At 36.7% G+C, this 21,410-nt stretch overlaps 1 protein-coding gene across 14 annotated transcripts in view; it reads left to right on the top strand.

Annotated features, from left to right (window-relative positions):
- ptprk.L (protein tyrosine phosphatase receptor type K L homeolog) overlaps positions 1-20,349 on the top strand; it is a 291,695-nt gene extending 271,346 nt beyond the window's left edge. For 8 of the 14 annotated variants that reach the window (XM_041562919.1, XM_041562917.1, XM_041562920.1 and 5 more), the window contains 12 exons: positions 718-754; positions 1,580-1,677; positions 3,720-3,836; positions 8,354-8,508; positions 10,850-10,985; positions 11,318-11,476; positions 12,644-12,817; positions 14,468-14,599; positions 14,694-14,819; positions 15,856-16,019; positions 16,726-16,861; positions 19,213-20,349. In XM_041562919.1, the coding sequence (XP_041418853.1) occupies positions 718-754; positions 1,580-1,677; positions 3,720-3,836; positions 8,354-8,508; positions 10,850-10,985; positions 11,318-11,476; positions 12,644-12,817; positions 14,468-14,599; positions 14,694-14,819; positions 15,856-16,019; positions 16,726-16,861; positions 19,213-19,266 (1,488 nt within the window). In that variant the 3' untranslated portion in view covers positions 19,267-20,349. The remainder of the gene's footprint in view (positions 1-717; positions 755-1,579; positions 1,678-3,719; positions 3,837-8,353; positions 8,509-10,849; positions 10,986-11,317; positions 11,477-12,643; positions 12,818-14,467; positions 14,600-14,693; positions 14,820-15,855; positions 16,020-16,725; positions 16,862-19,212) is intronic. The other 6 variants (XM_041562918.1, XM_041562930.1, XM_041562929.1 and 3 more) reach the window with 1 other exon arrangement.
- Positions 20,350-21,410: the final 1,061 nt, after the last annotated feature.

Below are 21,410 nucleotides of genomic sequence, written 5' to 3'. Positions count from 1 at the left end.
AGACATAATATTTAGTGCTTGCTAGCCTGTGCATCTCAATGACTCGCAAGCTACAGGGCCCCACACCATGACAGGAATACAAAGAGCTTCACTTAAGCCACAACACTTAAGGCAGACTCAAAAGTTCCAAAATACAATTTGCCCCTGGCTTTGTATACAGAACTCTGCAGTACTCTGAATGCATCAAATTCTCTCATAGGGACCAACCAATAAACTTTACAAATGATAAATCAGTTACAGTAGTTATAACTAAAATAACTTAATCTATTTTGATTTGCATCATTGATAAAATGATTGTTAGTGTTTATTTACAATCACTAGTGGAATGTGAATGTAATGGGATAGGTGCAATGTTTGTTCTAGGTCTTGTAAATCATGGCAGCCAGTCAGCACGTAGCGTTTCCTGAAAACAAAATTGACTTGTCATGGTTTAGTAGACCAGAAATAGTTTTCCACCTATTACTAAATTGCCCTCATTGTGCTGAATGTGGCATCATTTTTGGCCCCAGCGTCAATTTGAAACACCTGTTTTCTATTTGTCTTTACAGCCAGAAAAGGCAGTTTTGGCCTTTGATGTTTGCTATCCATGTTTCTAGTGCTGATCAAGATGGTCATTCTGATTATTATGCACCCAGACTGTATTAGATGGATACAAATTGTTAACAGTTAAATTATTGTAGAATTAAGAATTAAACAGACCTTTGCATGTTTTTTCAGGGATACCAGCGGCCAAGTCACTACATTGCCACTCAAGGTAAGCATTCACAATTGTACTCAAACATCTTGGTGCACAGTCTAGTCCTTATTGTTTTTAAACTTTTCTAGAAAGACAAAGATAAACACATTCTGATTCAGCTGATGCAGTGCTTTTCCTGGATAATTTAGTAAATTGCCTTATGAACCCTATCTTATTAACTGCTGTTTGAAATACAAAAGGGACATTTCAAATGAAATTCATAAAATTATTAACCTTTCGTCTAAACACATGTTTTGTTCGCTCACATTCAGTCAAGGATATCCTTTATCAAAGATAAAGGCCCTAAAGTGGGCTGAAACTTTGGATACACAGATGTATGCAATAAAAATAACTTGAATCACTGAACATTGGTGTGCAGGTCTATGTGAATATATATAACATGGAGGAGCACTCACCACACAAAAAACACAGCATACCTGGGTGCAAATAAAAAGTGTACTAAGCAACAAAAAGACTACCACACTCAACAGGCTCAGTTAAAGTAAATGATTTTAGTCATCATAGTGATCTTCCTCTTTTGATTGAACATAAAAATTCAGCATAACTGAAAAGGACTGCTGTGTATAGCATTAGGCAAGCTATATGTCAGCTCATACAATACAAATGAATGTATAATTGTGTGTGTATTTGATTTTTGTGCACATGTAAAATTATTTCCCTATGCAGAAGGTCTAGTTCCGGGCCTTATTCCCATTTGTTTGTAAGTGTGGCATGGGTCTTATTCCCATTTGTTTGTAAGCTAAGAGTAGATAGTTTCATCCTATTTATCCGTCAGTAAAATTGAATCAAGGCACCAAAAAACATGTTTATTGGTTTTTGCAGGTCCAGTTCATGAAACCGTGTATGATTTTTGGAGGATGATATGGCAGGAACAGTCTGCCTGTGTGGTTATGGTTACAAACCTTGTTGAAGTAGGCAGGGTGAGTAAGTCTTAAGATTACTGCACTGGCCTGTAAGCTTTTGTTTCTGTCCAAAAGAATGGATTCTGGGTAAAGTTAGACGACTGACTGGTGTGCAAGACGAGATTACGTAGAGCATGAAATGTTGCATATAAACATTAAAGCAGTTGTTAATCTCTCTTCTTTTCATTTCAGTTGTTTTCAGATAGTTCACCATAAATAAAGACTTTGAAAAAAAGCTTTTATTTCTGGTGGGCAATCTGAAAAAACTGAACTGGACAAAATATATTTGATGGTGACCAACCCCTTTAAGACAATTGCTACTAAACTAATGGGACTGTATATCTAGATCAACATCCAATCACTGTGAGGAATTGGGGGGACATCACTTCCCTAGTAACTGAAGAATTTCTTCCAAACCTCACTCTAATGCTACATGCTCAATTAAATTCATACATGTGCTGGTATATATTCCTTTTTTGTTTTGGGAAAGTGACATATTGTCACTGCAGGGTTTTCTAGAAAAATGGTGGGAACAAAGCACTGGGTATCGTTATAGTTTGCTACCCATCACTGGGTATAATGTATTCCATCAAAAGTAGACCTATTTTCTGTATAAAATGAATGATGTCCTCTTAGTGGATATTTTCTGGACAATAAATGAAAGATAAACCCCTTAAATATTTGGACAGAGACAACTTTTTTCTAATTTTGCTTCTGTACATCACCACAATGAATTTTAAATAAAACAACTCAGATGCAGTTGAACTGCAGACTTTCAGCTTTAATTCAGTGGGTTGAACAAAAAGATTGCATAAAAATATGAGGAACAATCACTTCATTTCAGGGGCTCAAAAGTAATTGGACCAGGGGCTCAAAAGTAGTTGGACCAGGGGCTCAAAAGTAGTTGGACCAGGGACTCAAAAGTAGTTGGACCAGGGGCTCAAAAGTAATTGGATACTGACTCAAAGGCTATTTCATGGGTAGTTGTGGGCAATTCCTTCATTATGTCATTATCAATGAAGCAACACTCTCCAGGAGGTAGGCGTATCGATATTCAAGTCTACCATAAAGAGAAGACTGCATGAAAGTAAATACAGATGGTGCACTGCAAGGTTTAAGCCACTCATAAGCATCAAGAATAGAAAGGCTACAAAAAAACATCTAAAAAAGCCAGCACAGTTCTGGAAAAACATTCTTTGGACAGATGAAACCAAGATCAACCTCTACCAGAATGATGGCAAGAAAAATGTATGGAGAAGGAGTGGAACAGCTCATGATCCAAAGCATACCACACCGCTATAAAACATGGCGGAGGCAGTGTGATGGCTTGGGCGTGCATGGCTGCCAGTGGTACTGGGACACTAGTGTTTATCGATGATGTGACACAGGACAGAAGCAGCCAAATGAATCCTGAGAAGACATACTGTCTTCTCAAATCCAGCTAAATGCAGTCAAATTGATTGGGAGGCATTTCATAATACAGATGGACAATGACCCAAAACATACAGCCTAAGCAACCTAGCAGTTTATTAAAGCAAAGAAGTGGAATATTCTTGAATGGCCAAGTCAGTCACCTGATCTGAACCCAATTGAGCATGCATTTCACTTGTTGAAGAATAAACTTCAGCATAACTGAAAAGGACTGCTGTGTATAGCATTAGGCAAGCTATATGTCAGCTCATACAATACAAATGAATGTATAATTGTGTGTGTATTTGATTTTTGTGCACATGTAAAATTATTTCCCTATGCAGAAGGTTTAGTTCCGGGCCTTATTCCCATTTGTTTGTAAGTGTGGCATGGGTCTTATTCCCATTTGTTTGTAAGCTAAGAGTAGATAGTTTCATCCTATTTATCCGTCAGTAAAATTGAATCAAGGCAATTGAATATATATATATCCTCACCCCACCCAAAACCTGAGCTTTTTATTTGAGAGAACCTTGTAGACAATTCCTCTAATGCCTTCTCTTTAGTTGTCTTCATTTTTTCCTGCATTCTATATTTTCTCAGGTGATCTAAATATATTTAACTAATTTCATATTTATCTGAAATGGATACAGGTAAAATGTTACAAATACTGGCCTGATGACACTGAAGTTTATGGTGACTTTAAAGTAACTTGTGTGGAAATGGAACCACTGGCTGAGTATGTAATACGGACTTTTACACTGGAAAGGGTAAGTATCCCTAGCTGTTGGTTTCTGTCTGTTATAGGCTCTCTTTCCCCTGACTGAAGTATTTCATTTTCACAATATTTATATTACTCTGTAAGCATGAAGCTAAGGAGAAACATTTCATGTCACTTTGTATGTAGCCCTGTTAAATCTGCCTTAGCACATAGTTTGTTTTTTTTTACTGCAGAATTTCAATCCCAATGCCTGGTAAATGTTATACAGGCCCTAAGGAGACCCCATAATATAACTTCTCATTAATAGCTCATCACTTCTATAGATCCTTAAGCCTGATGAATCCCTGAACTCCATTGATTGAAGTTACCTGTGCTTGAACTGAGATGAGCCACTTATTGATAAAAGGTTAATTATTTTCGATTGACCTGTCCATGTTCAAACAGAATTGTATCTAACGATTGGCTCCCACAGTGTGTAGCAGTGAAGACAAAAGTCTGCACATTATGAGCATAGGAACGTATCGATGTGCTCAAAAGTAAACATCCTTATAATAATTCAGTAATCCTATAATAATATAGTGATCTGGGAAAACAAGGACATGCCAATCAATTTGTATTCAGAATACCAGAATATGTTGTATAAAGAGTAGAAACGTCTGCTGGAGAAAATATCATTCTTTAATAGGACTGATAATTTTTTGTAACGTCCAACTAAAAGTGATACACTTCACAAATCTAAGGCTAATGATAACCTTTTTACATGATATACAGCACAGTAAGCAACATTTGCCATTACCTATGTGCCCAAAGCCTTTCATATACATGTATGGAGCCCGTTATCCAGAATGCTCAGGAACCTGGGGTTTTCAGGATAATGGATCTTTCCATAATTTGGATCTTCATACCTTTTCTTCTAGAAAATCATTTAAACATACAATAAACTCATTTGGCTGATTTTGCCTCCAATAAGGGTTAATTATATCTTAGTTTGGATCAAGTACAAGGTACAGTATTGTTTTATTATTACGGAGAAAAGGAAATAATTTTTTTTTAAATGTGGATTATTTGGGTAAAATATAGAAGGGAGAAGGCCTTACTTGTAATTCTGAGCTTTCTGTACAAGTGGTTTCTGGGTAAAGGATCCCAGATGTAGAGATGCTCAGGATGCTTTCCAGTCAGTGTCGGCAAGGGGAAGGCCTTCCGTGTAAGTTCACTTTTCCAGTATTTGCGTTCCAGTTAATAGTTAACAATGCAGACACCAGATTCCTACAATGGCTGGTCAATTACATGTTTAATTTGTGAAAGAAGCTCATTGAAGGACATCATTATGTTAGGCTAAGGATCTTCAACCTATGGCTGTCCATTTAGCTAAGGGTGCTGGGAGTTTAAATCAGAATGTTGATAATTGTTCACAAAATATCTTAAAATCCTAACTGTTTAGGTGAGTCACAAAAAGGACAGATGTTGCTTAAAAAGTGTAAATTACAGTGGTTTTTTTCTTCACCATTAAGGTGCTAGCTAGATCAACAAGATTTAACTAGATCATGATGGATAAGGAAACAATTTGTTAATGTCAGTCTCTCCTTTGAATTCTTTATGGAGAGGCTGGGGTTGCGATAAACTATAATGAGGTAGTGCTTTCAAAGAAGTCTTTGTTTTTTTAAATTTTTTCCAATTATTGCAGACAGCAGCATCTCTAACGTGTGTGTGAGCTTTCATAGAAAAGGTTCTGAGTAAACACTGAAAATAAAGATATAGTTTAGCCCTGTACAAAAATCTGCTGAAAAGAGATCCCTGCCTGGAAGAAGTTTTATCAGACCAGATATTGCGTAAAGAAAACAATTTCATTTAAGGCAAAGGGCACCCTAATTAGGATTTGATTTCCAAGTACTTTCCCTTATAAAAAGCACTCTGTTAGTCACTGATGGCAACCACTTAGCTGTTAGAGTTTATGGGTTAGCTGTAATTTGACTCAAGCAAGCAAGCATCTTGTCCATTGCAGTATGGGTAACCCATAGAAACCAATCAGACATTTCAATTTGAGTAGACCAGTAAAAGGTACCTACTAATTAGAATCTGGGGCACGCTTTGCACTTGTTTTTCCATTAACCCCAAAATGGAATGCTTGACATTCTCTACCTGTGATGCCTGGAGATTTTCATGCTTACTTCAAGAGAAGCAATTACCATGGCAGTGTCAATTAAAGCTGTAACTGTGAATGTTCTGCTCTCGTTTAAGATTTATTTAAAGGAAATTAAATAAAAAGCTTAGTTAGCAAAGCTGAAATGTACATACTCCGATATATATATATATATATATATATATATATATATATCTATATATCTATATATAAATAAAATATGTAAACATACCGGCCTTTGGGCCAAAAATGCCATTACAGTTTGCTGTCAAGAGTGGAGCAAATACTGCCACTATAAATACTTTTCATGTAAGAAAAGATTGTTTCACTTTCTGTGCGTGCCCAGCTATCTTTCAGTCTGGGAAATATGTTAAGCAAAACCCTAGCATTTTATCATATTCTGCTCTACATTTTTGCATAGAATAGGGTGACCATGGATGTTCAATGCATGTAGAGTGGCCAAAAACAAACCGTTTACCATTCTCAATCCATGATCTTGTTTGGTGAGAATGGATTGCCACAAAACTCCCTAGTCAATACAGCTAGTGAGCATATATTTACAGACCCTCCCCCAACATACATATGGGGGTAAGATTGAGCATGAATATTTAACAGTTCTGTGTAGGTATTACTGTCTTCACTTGTGTCTTTAAAAGGCAGCCTTTGTCTCTCTGTAGGCCTCCCACAATCTCCTTAATACCTCTCACAGGCTCCTGCTATATCCTATGACAAATCTAATAGGGCATAGCAATGGGTCTTCATATGATGGCAATGGCATAGTCAGCCAAACATTAGCACTTTTTATTACATAAACTACTCCCTGGGTTATGGTACAGAGGTACCATAAACCTATACTAACAAAAGCATTAGCCATTCTGCTGGCATATTTGAGCCCTTTAAAGTGGGTTATATTTTCCATGGTCAATTTATTTTAAAGTAATGCAAAATTAACCCTAAAAAGACCATACAAAAACTTTACTACTAGTTTTCCTTTTTTCGCTATTCTTTATTTTCAGGGTGTGTGTATACACACACACACACACACACACACACTCACACTCACTCACTCACTCACTCACTCACACTCACTCACACACACTCCTTAGGTTTAAGCACTCCCACGTGGATATCCATCAGACCCAGGTGCTATTCCTTGCCAATTGTACAAAGTTATTTGAATATAGGAATGCACACTGGGATTTTAATAAAAAATCTTCTTTATTTATTCCAACATTAAAAGAAACAGGTCAACGTTTCGGTCCCCTGCTTGGACCTTTATCTATCTATATATATATATATATATATATATATACTGTGTATGGAGGCTCAGCACACACTAGTGAAGGTGAAAAATTTTTCTTTTTTTATCAAAACAAGATTACATTTCAATCCGGCATTTCTCAAGGACCGAAACGTCGGATTGAGATGTAATCTTGTTTGATAATAAAATAAAATTGTTTTCACCTTCACTACAGTGTGTGCTGACCCTCCAGACACAGTATATTCAACTTTGATCATGCACCACTGGAATTACTTCGTTTGGAGTGCTGGCACTGTGGGACAGTGTATGTGTGTGTGTGTGTGTGTGTGTATATATATATATATATATATATATATATATATATATATATATATATATATATATATATATATATATATATATATATATATATATATATATATATATATATATATATATATATATATATATATATATATATAAAATTGGACAACAATGTCCGCACTCTCCTGTCTTAAAAAGTGAAAAGATTATTTATTGAAAATAAGTATTATTCTATACTTTATGACTGCACCCAGGCTCTTCAAATTTTTTTGTAACGCGAGTGCCAGCTAATTTTTATGTTATATATATCATATATTATCGTATCATATTAAGACGTACCATGTTCCTATGTGTAAAAGTATTATGGTACAGAGCCCAACATACATCTTATACAATAAACTAGTTATGGGGAGTGAAGATTTTAAGAAAGAACCATGGTTTCCAAATTTTCCAATAACCATCTATAATATTTACCGTATACTCCTTTGCTTATTTCTGGCCACTTCCAGTTATACACAGTCATCCTTCTTAAGCTCCACCTACTTTATTTTGAATCTCTCATTTTAGATGACTGTTGGGGCAAAATTGGGAAGGTAGGTAGTAAGCCCCCAAGCAGAGAGCAAGATTGGCTTCAGAAAGATTAAAAGCCATGAAGGTAATTTTTGAAACATGGCTCTAGTTACATAACTGGGTTCTTTAATTTTACTTCCTTATCAATATTGTTTTTGTCAATATCAGAAAAAGAAAGGATTTTTCTGATTTTCACAGGCATCATAGTTTTTCTAGGGAGCACCCTAAAGTTATTTTTGTTAGATTATTTCTACCCATTTTAATCTTAATCAAAATATTTTGTAATTTACAGAGAGGGTACAATGAGATCCGTGAAGTCAAACAATTCCACTTTACTGGCTGGCCAGACCACGGTGTTCCTTATCATGCCACAGGTCTTTTGTCATTTATCCGTCGAGTCAAGTTGTCAAATCCTCCAAGTGCTGGTCCTATTGTGGTTCACTGCAGGTTGGTATTACTTAAATTGCTGTAGTTGCCAGACAGTCAATACCCATTAGAGAATGCTTAATCTGTTGACTTTGTTATTGATCTGTTCCTGCTGCTACAGATCCTACAATAGAATTGGCAGCAGATGCTACCAAATCAGTAGCATGAATAAGTACATAAGGCCTCTTTCATATTGGTGTTTGCCTTCTGCTTCCACATAAAATTAGAGAAGTGGATTTTAACGTGACTAGCACAATGTACTTCCACTAGCAAAGAAACAACGGTCTACCAAGTAGAATACTACAAATTTTTAGGCATCAACTATTGTTGGTGTTTTTTTGATAAATTGGAAAAGAGGCCTTAAAATAAAGCAAGTGGGTGACAATAATCTACAGCAGATTTATTTTGAATGAGCTGCTAATAAATCATATGATTTGTCATAGCTGGTTCTTTTCTTGTTTTACTTAGAAGATGGCAAAGTGTAAATAATTAACTGTGATGAAAAGCTCTTAGTATTGATCTGTCATTATTGAATGCTGAGCCAAGCTGGAGAGTCCAGTGCTGAGACTTGATATCTCCTCTCTATGCACTTCCTGCATTAGAATAAGGAGCATTCTTTTCAGACCATTAGATAGTAGAGAGTTAGAGACCTCCAAAAAGCCTGCAGAAATTATACTGTATCTTAAAGGACCAGTAACCTTAAAAAATGAAATTGTTTTAAAGTAATAAATATATAATGCAGTGTTACCCTGCACTAGTAAAACTAATGTGTTTGCTTCAGAAACACTACTATTGTTAATATAAATAAGCTGCTTTGCAACCATGGGGGCAGCCATTCAAAGGAGAAAAGGCTCAGGTTACACAGCAGATAAACTCTGTAGAACATAATGGTGTTATCTGTTATCTACTGTTTAACCTGTGCCATATAGCTTTTCAATTTCCACCATTGCTACTCAGCAGCTTGTTTATATGAACTATAGTAGTGTTTCTGAAGCAAATGGATCAGTTTTACCAATGCGGTGCAACAGTACATGATATTTTCATTACTTTAAAACACTTCCATTTTTTGGTGTTTCTACAGATAAAGTGTACTATCCATATATTAGAACAGGTACTTAGGCCTTCTCTATGGGTAATGTTAGCCACTTAGGGAATATTCATTATCTCCCTTTTAATGCAGACAGGCACGTAGTATGACTAACTGCTTTATTATGTTTAATATTAGCATTACTTTTATACTTGCTATTTGCATAACTGCCATACAGCATGTCCTGGCTAAACCATTCTCCTTAGACATCCATACTAGTAGCGCTTTTTATTGGGACAACTTTGTAGTGCTATTCATTGTGAATCACCTAGAATATGTTAGCTGTGTATCAGCTTCGATGAAAAAATGGAAATATGCTTGGAATGTTTCCTGCACACGGCTACTTTTACCTTCATATAATATGATGGAAGCAAAGTTTAAGCCCACTCATCTGAGTGGCTTCTTCAGTTCAACTGAGTGGAAGGGAATTTCCTCGTCATTTAAACCTTCAAGGGTAGTAAAGTCAAAGATATCCAAACGCAATGGTTCCATTGAACGTATTCAGTTGTTAGCTTAAACTCACAAATGTATGAAAGTGTAATTCAGTCACAATGGTTCCATGATCCTCAGGTGTTAATCTTTCAATGTACGTGACTGTGAATTGTGAAACCGCCAGGGTAAGGATTACAAAGAGCCATTGTAATTTGCTGACAAGCCCCCTTCAATGTTCAGGGATGATTTTCCCAGTTAGGCATAAATGGCCTCCTTCACACCCCTTTTGAACCATCTGTCTTCAAGTTCCAAAATATGCACATTGTAGTCTATAAAGGAGTGTCCCCTTTCCTTTAAAAGCAGATAGGCTGGTCCAGTTGCTTTAGACTTAAGTCTGCTAGACACTGTATATCATGATGTGGATGAAGGGAAATTTCATAGACCTAACCATTCATAAAAAACTTCTACAAAATCTATATCTTTTAAAATTACTGTACTTACACAGGGATTAGTAATAAAGCCATTTAACAGGCACTCCCAGGAAATCAGACTATATATACATATATATATATATATATATATATACATATATATGTATATATATATATATATATATCTATATATAGATATATATATATATATCTATATATAGATATAGATATATAGATATATATTATACATAGCACAAGTATGATCATTAAAAGATATATATCATATAAATATGCAGAAGCTAGATATGACCTGCTTAGCAGAACTCGGAGTTTAATAGTTAGGACTGGGTATCTGTTAACTTTCATCTGGAGCATGTATCAAGAGTTAAGTTATTCTGTATGAACCTTGCAGTGCTGGCGCAGGCCGAACCGGATGTTACATTGTCATTGACATCATGCTGGACATGGCAGAAAGAGAAGGAGTTGTTGATATCTATAACTGTGTGAAAGCTTTACGCTCACGTCGTATAAATATGGTCCAGACTGAGGTAAATAGCTGATTTTCCTTATGTTCTTTCATATAGATTAGTAAGAGACTCTTATATATCTTATCTCCAACTCTAGCAAACTTTCATAAACTGTCTATTACTGTATTTCCCAGCAACCAGTAGGCCTATTTTTATGTGCAGGACAGTCTAGTTAGTACACTTATAGTAACAATGTAACTTAACATTACAGTCCTCTATATGAATATATAGCTTTATCTCAAAATCAATAAGAAGAAGAGTTTGTGAATCAAAGAGAAGGGTCTATTTTACATTCACAGACTGACTCCTCCCATGTCCCCCCCCCCATGCTGGTGGATGTCTTTCCTCTGCAGGAACAGTATATCTTTATTCATGACGCCATTCTAGAAGCCTGCTTATGTGGCGAGACTGCCATTCCAGTGTGCGAATTTAAAGCTGCGTATTTTGACATGATTCGAATAGATTCCCAGACCAACTCGTCGCATCTCAAAGATGAATTCCAGGTATTAGCAGTAAGCACTTTTTCTTTCTTCTATTTTACTCCTTTCCAAATGATATGTTCTGTATATAATTATATAAATGTATATAATACGTGATGTACTATTTTTCTAAATACCCAGATCCAAACTAAAAAAAAAAAAGCATTTCTGCAATCTGCTTGTAGGTGGTTTCTTGTAATTCATTGGTATTTCACTAGACCCCAACCAACTTCTCAGTCTGATAATGTCGGATTGGGCAAAAGCAGATGAGTTTTGGGATAATGACAGATCAGTGCTTGGCTGCACATAACTGGGCATGGCCTGGGTGGATCTAGAACATCAGGGCACCTAAAAGAACTTGAACATATACTGTAACTGACAAGTTTTAAAAGGGCCATTTCTTGCTACCCCTAACAATCACAGGTGGTTGAGGCAAAGATCCTATGCTATGTTTACAGCAGGACACCCCCCTGATTTAGGGAATGACATTTCATGATTGAGTATAACTGCAATAGCGTTTATTGAAGCATATGGTCTGTGTTTCTTTGCTAAGTGCTATAGTAAGCTCTATTCTTCTCTATTTACTCCACCAAATATGTGCAGTCCCTTCTGCCCTGTAACATTTCCTTTAGTAATGATATGTGTCCAGTGCTAGGGTTATGTTGCAGCTTTTTTCTCTACTCTAAGTCCAGCATGTTTTTTTTTTTTTTGTGGCATTTCTCTTGGTTGTTCTGCATTTTAATTTGATTTATCTAACCTCCAGTTTTCTGCTCTTCTTTTATGAGTAGCCTTCTACCTCCTTCAAAATCTTGGGTAAATCCTAACATTTTGCCACTGCATTTCCAAGGCTGCTAGTGCATGCACATCATCATGTATGATGCACCGTGAGTGTGTATGTGTACGTATGTGATGCCTCACTTGTATTTCTTTGGCCAAAAGTGTACTTGTCTATTGTCCAACCAGTTTCTGCATTTTGAGATTTTTTTTTTTAGTTAAAGACACATGGAAATGTACAATAGTAGAACTTTTATCATACAAAGTTTCCTGTTCACTTAGAATAAAATAAATAGAGCAAATCCTATATTTCTCACACAAACCACTGTAGAACTCTCTAGTAGCAACCAGCCTGTGTACTGAAGCAGGTGTTATTGTCATGATGATCATTTAGGGCACAGCTGATAATGACTTTGTTTCCTCTAGACCCTGAATTCCGTGACCCCTCGGCTGCAAGCAGAAGACTGCAGCATAGCCTGCTTGCCAAGAAACCACGACAAAAACCGCTTCATGGACTTACTGCCACCCGACAGATGCTTGCCCTTCTTAATTACCATCGATGGGGAAAGCAGCAATTACATCAATGCAGCACTAGTGGATGTAAGGGACCCCATTTCTCAGTATGACCACCCTGGAACAGTTTGATTGATGCCTCACTGATGCCAATTATTCTATAAACAAACAGGAAATTAATGGCTAGTAATTAAAGCCCTGTTGTCTTTCACTAAAATTAAATTCCCATGGATTATTGGCAAGTTGTTTGTCATTTACAGGGTTCATGCCTTCTGGGAAGATGGCTTCTCATGCCCCATTTATTTTCACTCTAGTTGTTAATGGAGCGACTAAAAGTGTTCAAGGTTATCAAGACACACACTGTGGGTTTTAGCTTGGCCACTGTACTCTGTAACAAGTTACAAATTTCTGCCATTCCTCTTAGATGTCATTTGGCTTCACTGGGGCCCTCTCAGCTTATTATGTGTGCTGCTGTGAAATTTCCAGCTCACATCTCCTCACCTCAGTAGCTAAATATCACTTAAAAGAAACCGGCTGTAAGATCCAAGCTGTGCTGTTAATTCCTGATTGCTTGGTATGCTGCAGATAAGTAGAGCTGAGTTGCTGTATAATTAAGAAGAAATACAAAGTTGGAGGAAAGAAAAATCCCTTATTTGCTGGGAGGATCTCTAATCAGCTAATGCCACTGCAGCCTGTATCTGTACTTATGTGTGATAAAGTTTAAATTCCTTAACAGAAACACACCCATTGATTCCTAATGCTCATTATTCATTTGTGAGTTTCCTGTCGAATGAGTTAGTGGAAGTTTTGGCATATTTGTACTGTTAAAGTGGAAATGTAAGTGATCTCAACATAGGACTCTTTATATCCAGTGATAAAAATAAGTTTGTTCTTTGAGTAGCAGATAGAATGTTATAAAGGAAACAGCTCAGATGTCCCACTCACATAATGTATGTAAAGAGTCAGATAATGGGGAAACTTGACCAAAAAATGTTGACAGGTGCTTGTTGTGAGCAAAATTTTTTAACCCCTATGCTATTTGCTGTTTAAAAAAGTATGTTTAAAGGAATACCTGTTCTATTTGTTGCTTTTAAAAAAATCAGATGAATAGACAGCGCCACACATGAGGTATATTCTTAAAAGGCCTTTATTCCAAAAGGGCTTATTTCAGGACAGAAAAACAGTCGCTGCTGTTTTTCTGTCCTGAAATAAGCCCTTTTGGAATAAAGACCTTTTAAGAATATACCTCATGTGTGGTGCTGCCTATTCATCAAAATCGTTTACAGAACAGGTGGAAGTGGCCACTTCAGACCTGCACCCTCATCTAACATAACCTAAGGGTGAGTGCTGACTTCTAATCTTCTGACTTCTAAAAAAATATTACCCTAAACAACTAAAGTAGAGCAGCCAATCATTGCTGTTTTCTAGCTTGTAGTAGATCAAAACTATTTACTGTGGGTTCCTGCACTGGTGCAGTTTAACTCTCTCACATTAGCCTTTCCTTCTCTGCAGATAGGTCTTTGCGCCTCCATAGTATTTTATATACATTGGCTTAACAAAACTATCTACAAGTAAAACCTATACCCCCATATGCAATAAATGTTTTCTAAGGTGCAGTAAACACATAGCAACCTATAAGATGTTTGTTTTTAAACACATTTTAGTGGATGTTTGTATTAGTGGATTGTTTGGAATTGTGATGTGCATGTCTAACATCCCTTTTCTTGATTTTTTCAGAGTTACAGACAGCCAGCTGCCTTTATTGTCACACAGCATCCATTGCCAAACACTGTGAAAGATTTCTGGAGATTAGTATATGACTATGGCTGCACATCTCTAGTAACGCTTAGTGAAGTGGATCTGACTCAGGTTTCTGACATTATTATTCATTATCTATCAGTCTGTCATAATTCATTTGAGATGCAGGTATAATATATATATATATATTTTTATTCTTGCACAGGGGTGTCCTCAGTATTGGCCCGAAGAAGGCATGCTGAGGTACGGCCCAATCCAGGTGGAGTGTATGTCATGTTCAATGGACTGTGATGTGATCAGCAGAATATTTAGGATATGCAACCTGACCAGGGTGAGTTTGTGAACTGTTCTATATCACACTCTTCAAAAAAGCTTTTCACTGCATCGTTTAAAAGCTTGTTTGACTAATATGGTAGATAGTAATGCTAATGAATGTTACAAAGTGAAAATAAAATTGGGGGTGATTGTATTCCCTGCTCCTGACCTGGCCTGTCCTAGTTGTGTTTAAATATGTAAATGAATGCAGTATATACTCCAGATATCTAGAATATTAATACCATACTATAGTGCAAGTGGAAAGAAACTATTACACTGATATTACTGTAGAGATCCCATTAGAGCAGTGATGAATAGTCTTAAAGGATTTTATGTTTAATAATGCACAGTGGATCAGAGTATTCACTGTTTATTAGGAAGTCCCTAACCCTACTTTCCATGTGCTCCGAATGTTTTCATTGAATCATCAGGCCTTATATGTAATGGAAGGTTAATGCTCTCCCAGTGGATTATATTTTTCATCCTGACATGGTAGGGAGGTATACTTTGTGAGTATGGAGGCTAGGAAAGGACAAGTATTAAGAATTTCAGACATACAGGCGTAAAGGAAGTTTCCTCCACAAATTTTGGCTGCATTTAAAGCCTATTGGGTTTGCTCTCCGTGCTTTGTACATTATTGATTTAATTATGCCTTAACTGGGACCAGAAGGCAATGAACAGTCCTGAGACTGAGACTGAGACCATCTCAAGAATATGCACTAGGGACCAATAGAGCACATTGTGTATCACAGACCAATGGTTTTCATGCTACTGATGCAACCTTTAGATTTCTGGCACACAATACAACAGCCAGGTGAGAAAACAAATTGTGCCCTACTGCATTGCTTTTTCCAAAATTCAGAAACCGAGTCATACAACTATGTTCTGTTTGAGTGAACAGTCGGCTAACTTGTGCAGAAAAGAATCGCACATTGATATTCTGAGCATGGATGTGTTCAAGAACTGCATACAAGTGTTTGGGGGTTTGAACTTGTTTAAGATGTGTGGCATGAATCTACAGCATTAATCTTAATCTGTCTTGCCTTGGACAGCCTCAGGAAGGATATCTGATGGTGCAGCAGTTCCAGTACTTAGGATGGGCTTCTCACAGGGAGGTGCCGGGCTCCAAAAGATCTTTCCTCAAATTGATTCTCCAGGTTGAGAAATGGCAAGAGGAATGCGATGAAGGGGAGGGCCGTACAATTATTCACTGCCTGTAAGTTATCCACTATAGGACTCTCTTTATTGTCCCTGTCAGTCTAGTCCGGCTAATGGATGTTCTTATTGACCTTCAGTGTTTATTTATGCTGTAGAGCAAAACTGATACATCATTAAAAGTTAAAATGTGCAGCTCTGCATTCATTTATTGATGTGTTGCCTGTTTTCTACTGTTGTGCTTGTGGAGTTCTGATCTTATTTCTATTCATTCCAGTATCTACTTAACAACAAATATGTTCCTATGAAAATTCTCCTTTGCATGTTCGTAACATGATAACTAATCAGCTTTATTCATGGGCACTTGCAAGAAGCTGATCTCCCTCTCTACAGTTACCTTCTGTTATCATATTAATATGCAGCCTTGCTCAGAAGCTAACAATGGTAAAATATAAATTCAGCTTGCAATAAATATGGCTAATCATCATCATTTATTTATATAGAACCAGCAAGTTACTCTCAGAACTTACCAATGAGATTTTTATTGGTATTAATGATGAGCAGTTGATACAGTATAAACTATTTGTGCAGCATATAATAGGAAATCAGTCTTGCACAGCTCACTGCCTTTACAGCTGACATCTGGGTACATTAATTTTTATAAACTGATCATCTCCCACTCCCTTTTTTCAACTAAGGTGGTAGTATTGTTGGGTAAGTGGAATAAAGGAAAATAAAACAATAAATCCAAATATGTTGCTTTCTAGAAATGGAGGAGGAAGATGTGGAGTGTTTTGTGCCATCAGTATTGTTTGTGAAATGATCAAAAGGCAGAATGTGGTGGATGTTTTCCATGCGGTAAAAACACTACGAAACAGCAAGCCGAACATCGTGGAGACTCCTGTAAGCAGTACTTCTTTCTTATAAGCACACATTAGTGCAAAGTCTTACTGTATGTTGCCTGACTCCTTCTACGCCACTCTCATTGTTTACCTGCTGCAATATGTTCTTTTAGTGTCTGTGGAATCTTATGATGTTCTTATGATGAGACAATTATTAGAACAAAATGAGTGAAACACAACCTTATTCTTTCATTACACACTACACTATAAAAATGTGTCCATCAAAAAAAAAAAAAAATGGTTTGGGGCCTTTCCGCAAAGTACATGATATAACCTGATTAAGCAAAAAGTCAACAAAGTATAATGACCTCCCGGGGTGAACACATACTTACATCTGCACAAATTCCTTGACAATGTGCATGTAATTTGACAAGGATCGATTATTCACATTCTTTAAAAGGGTAATTCACCTTTAAATGAACGTCTAGTATTATGTAGACTGTGCTATTCTGACACAATTTGTGATTGGTTTTACTCTTTTAAAAATAGGCTGTGTTTTTTGAATATTATGAGCTTATCTGTTTGCTAGTGTCCATTTACCCATAACAACAAGCCTGCAGGGCCGGATTTACATATCAGGAGCCCCTAGGCCCACTGTCGTTTGTCGCCCTGCCCCCTCCCTTATATTCAATCAAATTTTCATCATCAGGACCAGAGCAATGAGGATTGGCGTACAGGAAATTTGAAAAACGATTGTATCTCTTGCGCTCCCCAGTGTTTCTGAACTAATGTGGGTGTTGTTGGGCAGCATGCCGCCCCCTGAAATCCTGCCACCCTAGGCCTTGGTGGCCTCTCCACAAATCCGGGCCTGCAAGCCTGTGATCTGAATGAGATACTGGGAAATGAATAGGAGGAGGCCTGGATAGAATTATAATTCAATGGTAGCCTCAGCAGAGCAATCACTTTTTTTTGGCTGCCAGGGTCAGTGGCCCCCAATTTAAAAGCATGAAGGCAGGAGATGAAAAAACTATGAAAAAAAATTAAGACCAATTGAAAAGTTGCTAAGAATAGGACATGGCATAACATACTGCAAGTTAATTTTAAAGGTGAACTACCCATTTAATGGTTATTAAAACTGAATTATAGTGACCTGTTAGTGTGTATCTTAATCATAAAAACATGAGAACATGCTGTGCAATAACTACCCCATTTGCAAAGGTGCTACATTGCTCAGATCTAGAAATTCAGCAAATAGAAGATTATTCAGCTGATGTCCATACACTCAGATGTTAAAATTAGTTGGCCTGTTACGTCTGTATGCTGTTAAATGGCACTATTGTGTGGGGACATGCGGGCAAGAGGCAGTGAACCTCAGCATTTTACTTCACAATATTTACATTTTGTACTAAAGCTTTAGCCAGGCTTTGCTTACATGGGATGAGGAATCACATTGCCACCCCCGTACATTACAATGTAAAGCTTTGCCCTTATATAAATCTCATTATTTTCTGATAATTAAAATTTGACCAGGGTAGGACCATTGCATACATCATTTGTGCTGAGCTTGGAATGGAGCTGGTTCAAATTATGGAAATTCTGCAAAGCAAACACTACTCAAAGTTTAGTTAATGAGGAGTAATGTTTGATTGGATAATTACTTTTTTCTTGTTTAGCTCCTTCAATTTTACCTTTTTCCTCATCTAGAATTTCTTTCTCAAGTTGAATTCTATGGAGAGAGAAAAGCTGTGACTGTTACTACTGGGGCTTCTATGGCTCCATTGTTTGCTCCAATGTAAATAAATACACCCCTTAATGTATTGTATGTTAACACATTTAACATTGTTAAATCTCCATGGCTGTATTTACAGAAAACAGTGACATTTTGTGATAGACAAGGTTATTAGACTCACAGTTTAAAGGGGAATTCACCTTCATTAGCAAAATTGTAATAAAATATAAAAACCACAGAAATGTGTTCAAACTTTTATAACCTGCGAAAATGGACATGGTAATTAGGGGGTGTGGCCACAAAATTGACGTGACGTCAAATCTTTTTGTCCCTCTTTCTGTTTCCAAAATGTTGGGAGGTATGTGAATAGGGCCGCAACAGTCCTGCATAGGTCTCTGTTATCAATTGTTGGTCCAGGCACCAAATGTTTAGGTCAATCCAATTTGCCTCTGTGTGTAGGTGGTCAAGTTGGGCAGCTTAAGGTACTGGTGTGTAGGTTAGAGGAGACATATTGCATTTTTTTAAATTACCTGATTTCAATCAAAGCATTGATACCTTTAAAAATGACACCTTTATTGGAGGTCCCCATTGATCATTTTGGTTCCCTGTCTGTGTTACATATGTCTCCTGTGTTACACCAGAGAGTGGTGCTTATACTCAGTGTTCTTTTTTCCCCCTTCTAGGAACAGTATCGTTTCTGCTATGACGTTGCCCTGGAATACCTGGAATCGTCGTAGCTGGAAGTGCCAATTGCCATTTTTCCCCTCAAACACTGCTGATTGCTTCAGTCACTCCAAATGTGAAAAGGGTGATTTTTACACGGGACCTTCTATGTTTTAAAGAAAACTCTGCAAAACTGAAAAAAAAACAAAAATATTTTTCTTATGAATTTCTGTATCTTCATAAATGGAACCAAGTTGTTTGTATAATAGTACACAGTATTGATGGATTTCCTGCCACGTGATCATGCAATACAGAAAGAGAGCTGGGAAAGTTTTGCCGTGTAGGAAGGATTTGTATACTCAGACTTCACAGAAGACGTCGCTGAAGCCAGTTTGTTGCATGTATCTATATTTACGATGTGGCAATTTCTTTTCTTTTTTTTTAAATAAAATTTGTTTAAAATGCTGAACACAGAGTGCAGATTGCTAGCATATGGATTTCCTATACATTTCAATGTCATAAATCTGTACCTAGCTTGTTTTTTTTTTTTTTGTTTTTTTTTTAACATTGATTGCTGGTTCATATCATATATTCTTTTCTGACAATTCCAGACATAAGCCAAAGACTTAATTGTAAATATGTCAATATGGAGAAAGCACACTCTGTATTTATTGCTTATTTACATTCCTTCTCTTCGGTGGTTAAAGAAACAATCATTTTCCAGAAGAAAGCATTGCTAAATGTGACGGCAGTTTATTTTTGTATGTAATGATTGTAAGTACGGGACACTAATTTCCTGCATTAACCCAAGTTTTTTCTTGTACTCCATACTTGTAAACACCATTCTTGTGAAATCATTTGGTTCTGGGCCGTCCCCAATCACAGGACCAAAGTGATGTGCCGTTTTTCTTTTCAGACATGTGGTAACCTCCAATCAGATATTTCATAATGGAACATTCATGCTTACAACATACACAGTTGCTCACAGAGTCCTTCATGGCCAATAAGGTGGGGTCTCTGATATATCACTGTGATTTGTCATGAGACTCCGTTTTGGTCAGCACATTGTAACAAAATGTCTATCTTGATGTTTACAGACGTGTATGCTCTCGGGCACTCTGCAAAGCAAACTCTAATAAATGAATACCAGATTCCAAGTGTGCGGCGTGTACTTTGATTTATTATTATTATGGCAATTTGATTTTTTATTGTGTAGTTTTTCCTTGTACTTGAGCCCAACTAAGATATAATTAATCCTTATGGGAAGCAAAACCAGCCTATTCGGTTTATTTAATGATTACATGATTTTCAAGTAGACTTAATGTATGAAGATTTAAATTATGGAAAGATCCTTTATCCAGAAAACCACAGGTCCCATGCATTCTGTTCTGAATAACAGGACCCATACCTGCACTTCTTCTTTAATAAGACCATGAAAGTGAGACCAGATTTTGAGATCCTAGTCCAGCTCCCTATAATGGAGTGAGAACCCCCCACCCCTTTGGTGCTTGGAAAACAAAGGTAGTAAGCTTTGCCAATTACTTTAGTATAATTCTCTTAGGGTTGGTATCCTTTACAGCTCAAGTACATCTTCCGGTGTAAAGAGCACAAAAATCATCTCTTCTGGCTGCCTAATTAGAGGCTGTTTTGAACATTTTAATGCAGCAATTTTTGGACAAAAACCATTGCATGGGCCATGAAATATTTTACACTGTTAGTAGAGTTGAAAGCTTTGTAAAGAATGGCTTACACAAAACTGAATCTAAGCACAATCAGGTGAAGAGTGTTAGTAAATAGCAGTATTTAAAAATGACTTTATAATAGCCACTTATTTACAGAACCCATTGGTCTTATTATGAGTAGCCCTGACCACTGTTTGACAACATCATTCTTTTTATTCTGTAATATCTATAAATGAAACTTGACCCCTGTTTAAGTACTAAATATATTATCTGCAATGCAAATAATGCATATTCAACTTGAATGTTGCTTCCATGACTAACCAGTAGCTTATTTATATAGACAACTATATTCAAGTTTTGAAGCAAGCACACAGTCTGTACCACTGAAGGGTTATAGTATTCAAATGCATTTTTGGTGTTACTGGTACTTTAACATATACATTTGTTATATAGGGTTACATTGTAACTTGAGCCTGTGTTTTAATTAATACCTGTACGATTCCCTACATATTCCTTATTTATATAGTATAAGGAAA

Source organism: Xenopus laevis, chromosome 5L (genome assembly GCF_017654675.1).
Source record: "Xenopus laevis strain J_2021 chromosome 5L, Xenopus_laevis_v10.1, whole genome shotgun sequence".
Taxonomy (NCBI): domain Eukaryota; kingdom Metazoa; phylum Chordata; class Amphibia; order Anura; family Pipidae; genus Xenopus; species Xenopus laevis.
This window is presented reverse-complemented; position numbering and strand designations above follow the sequence as displayed.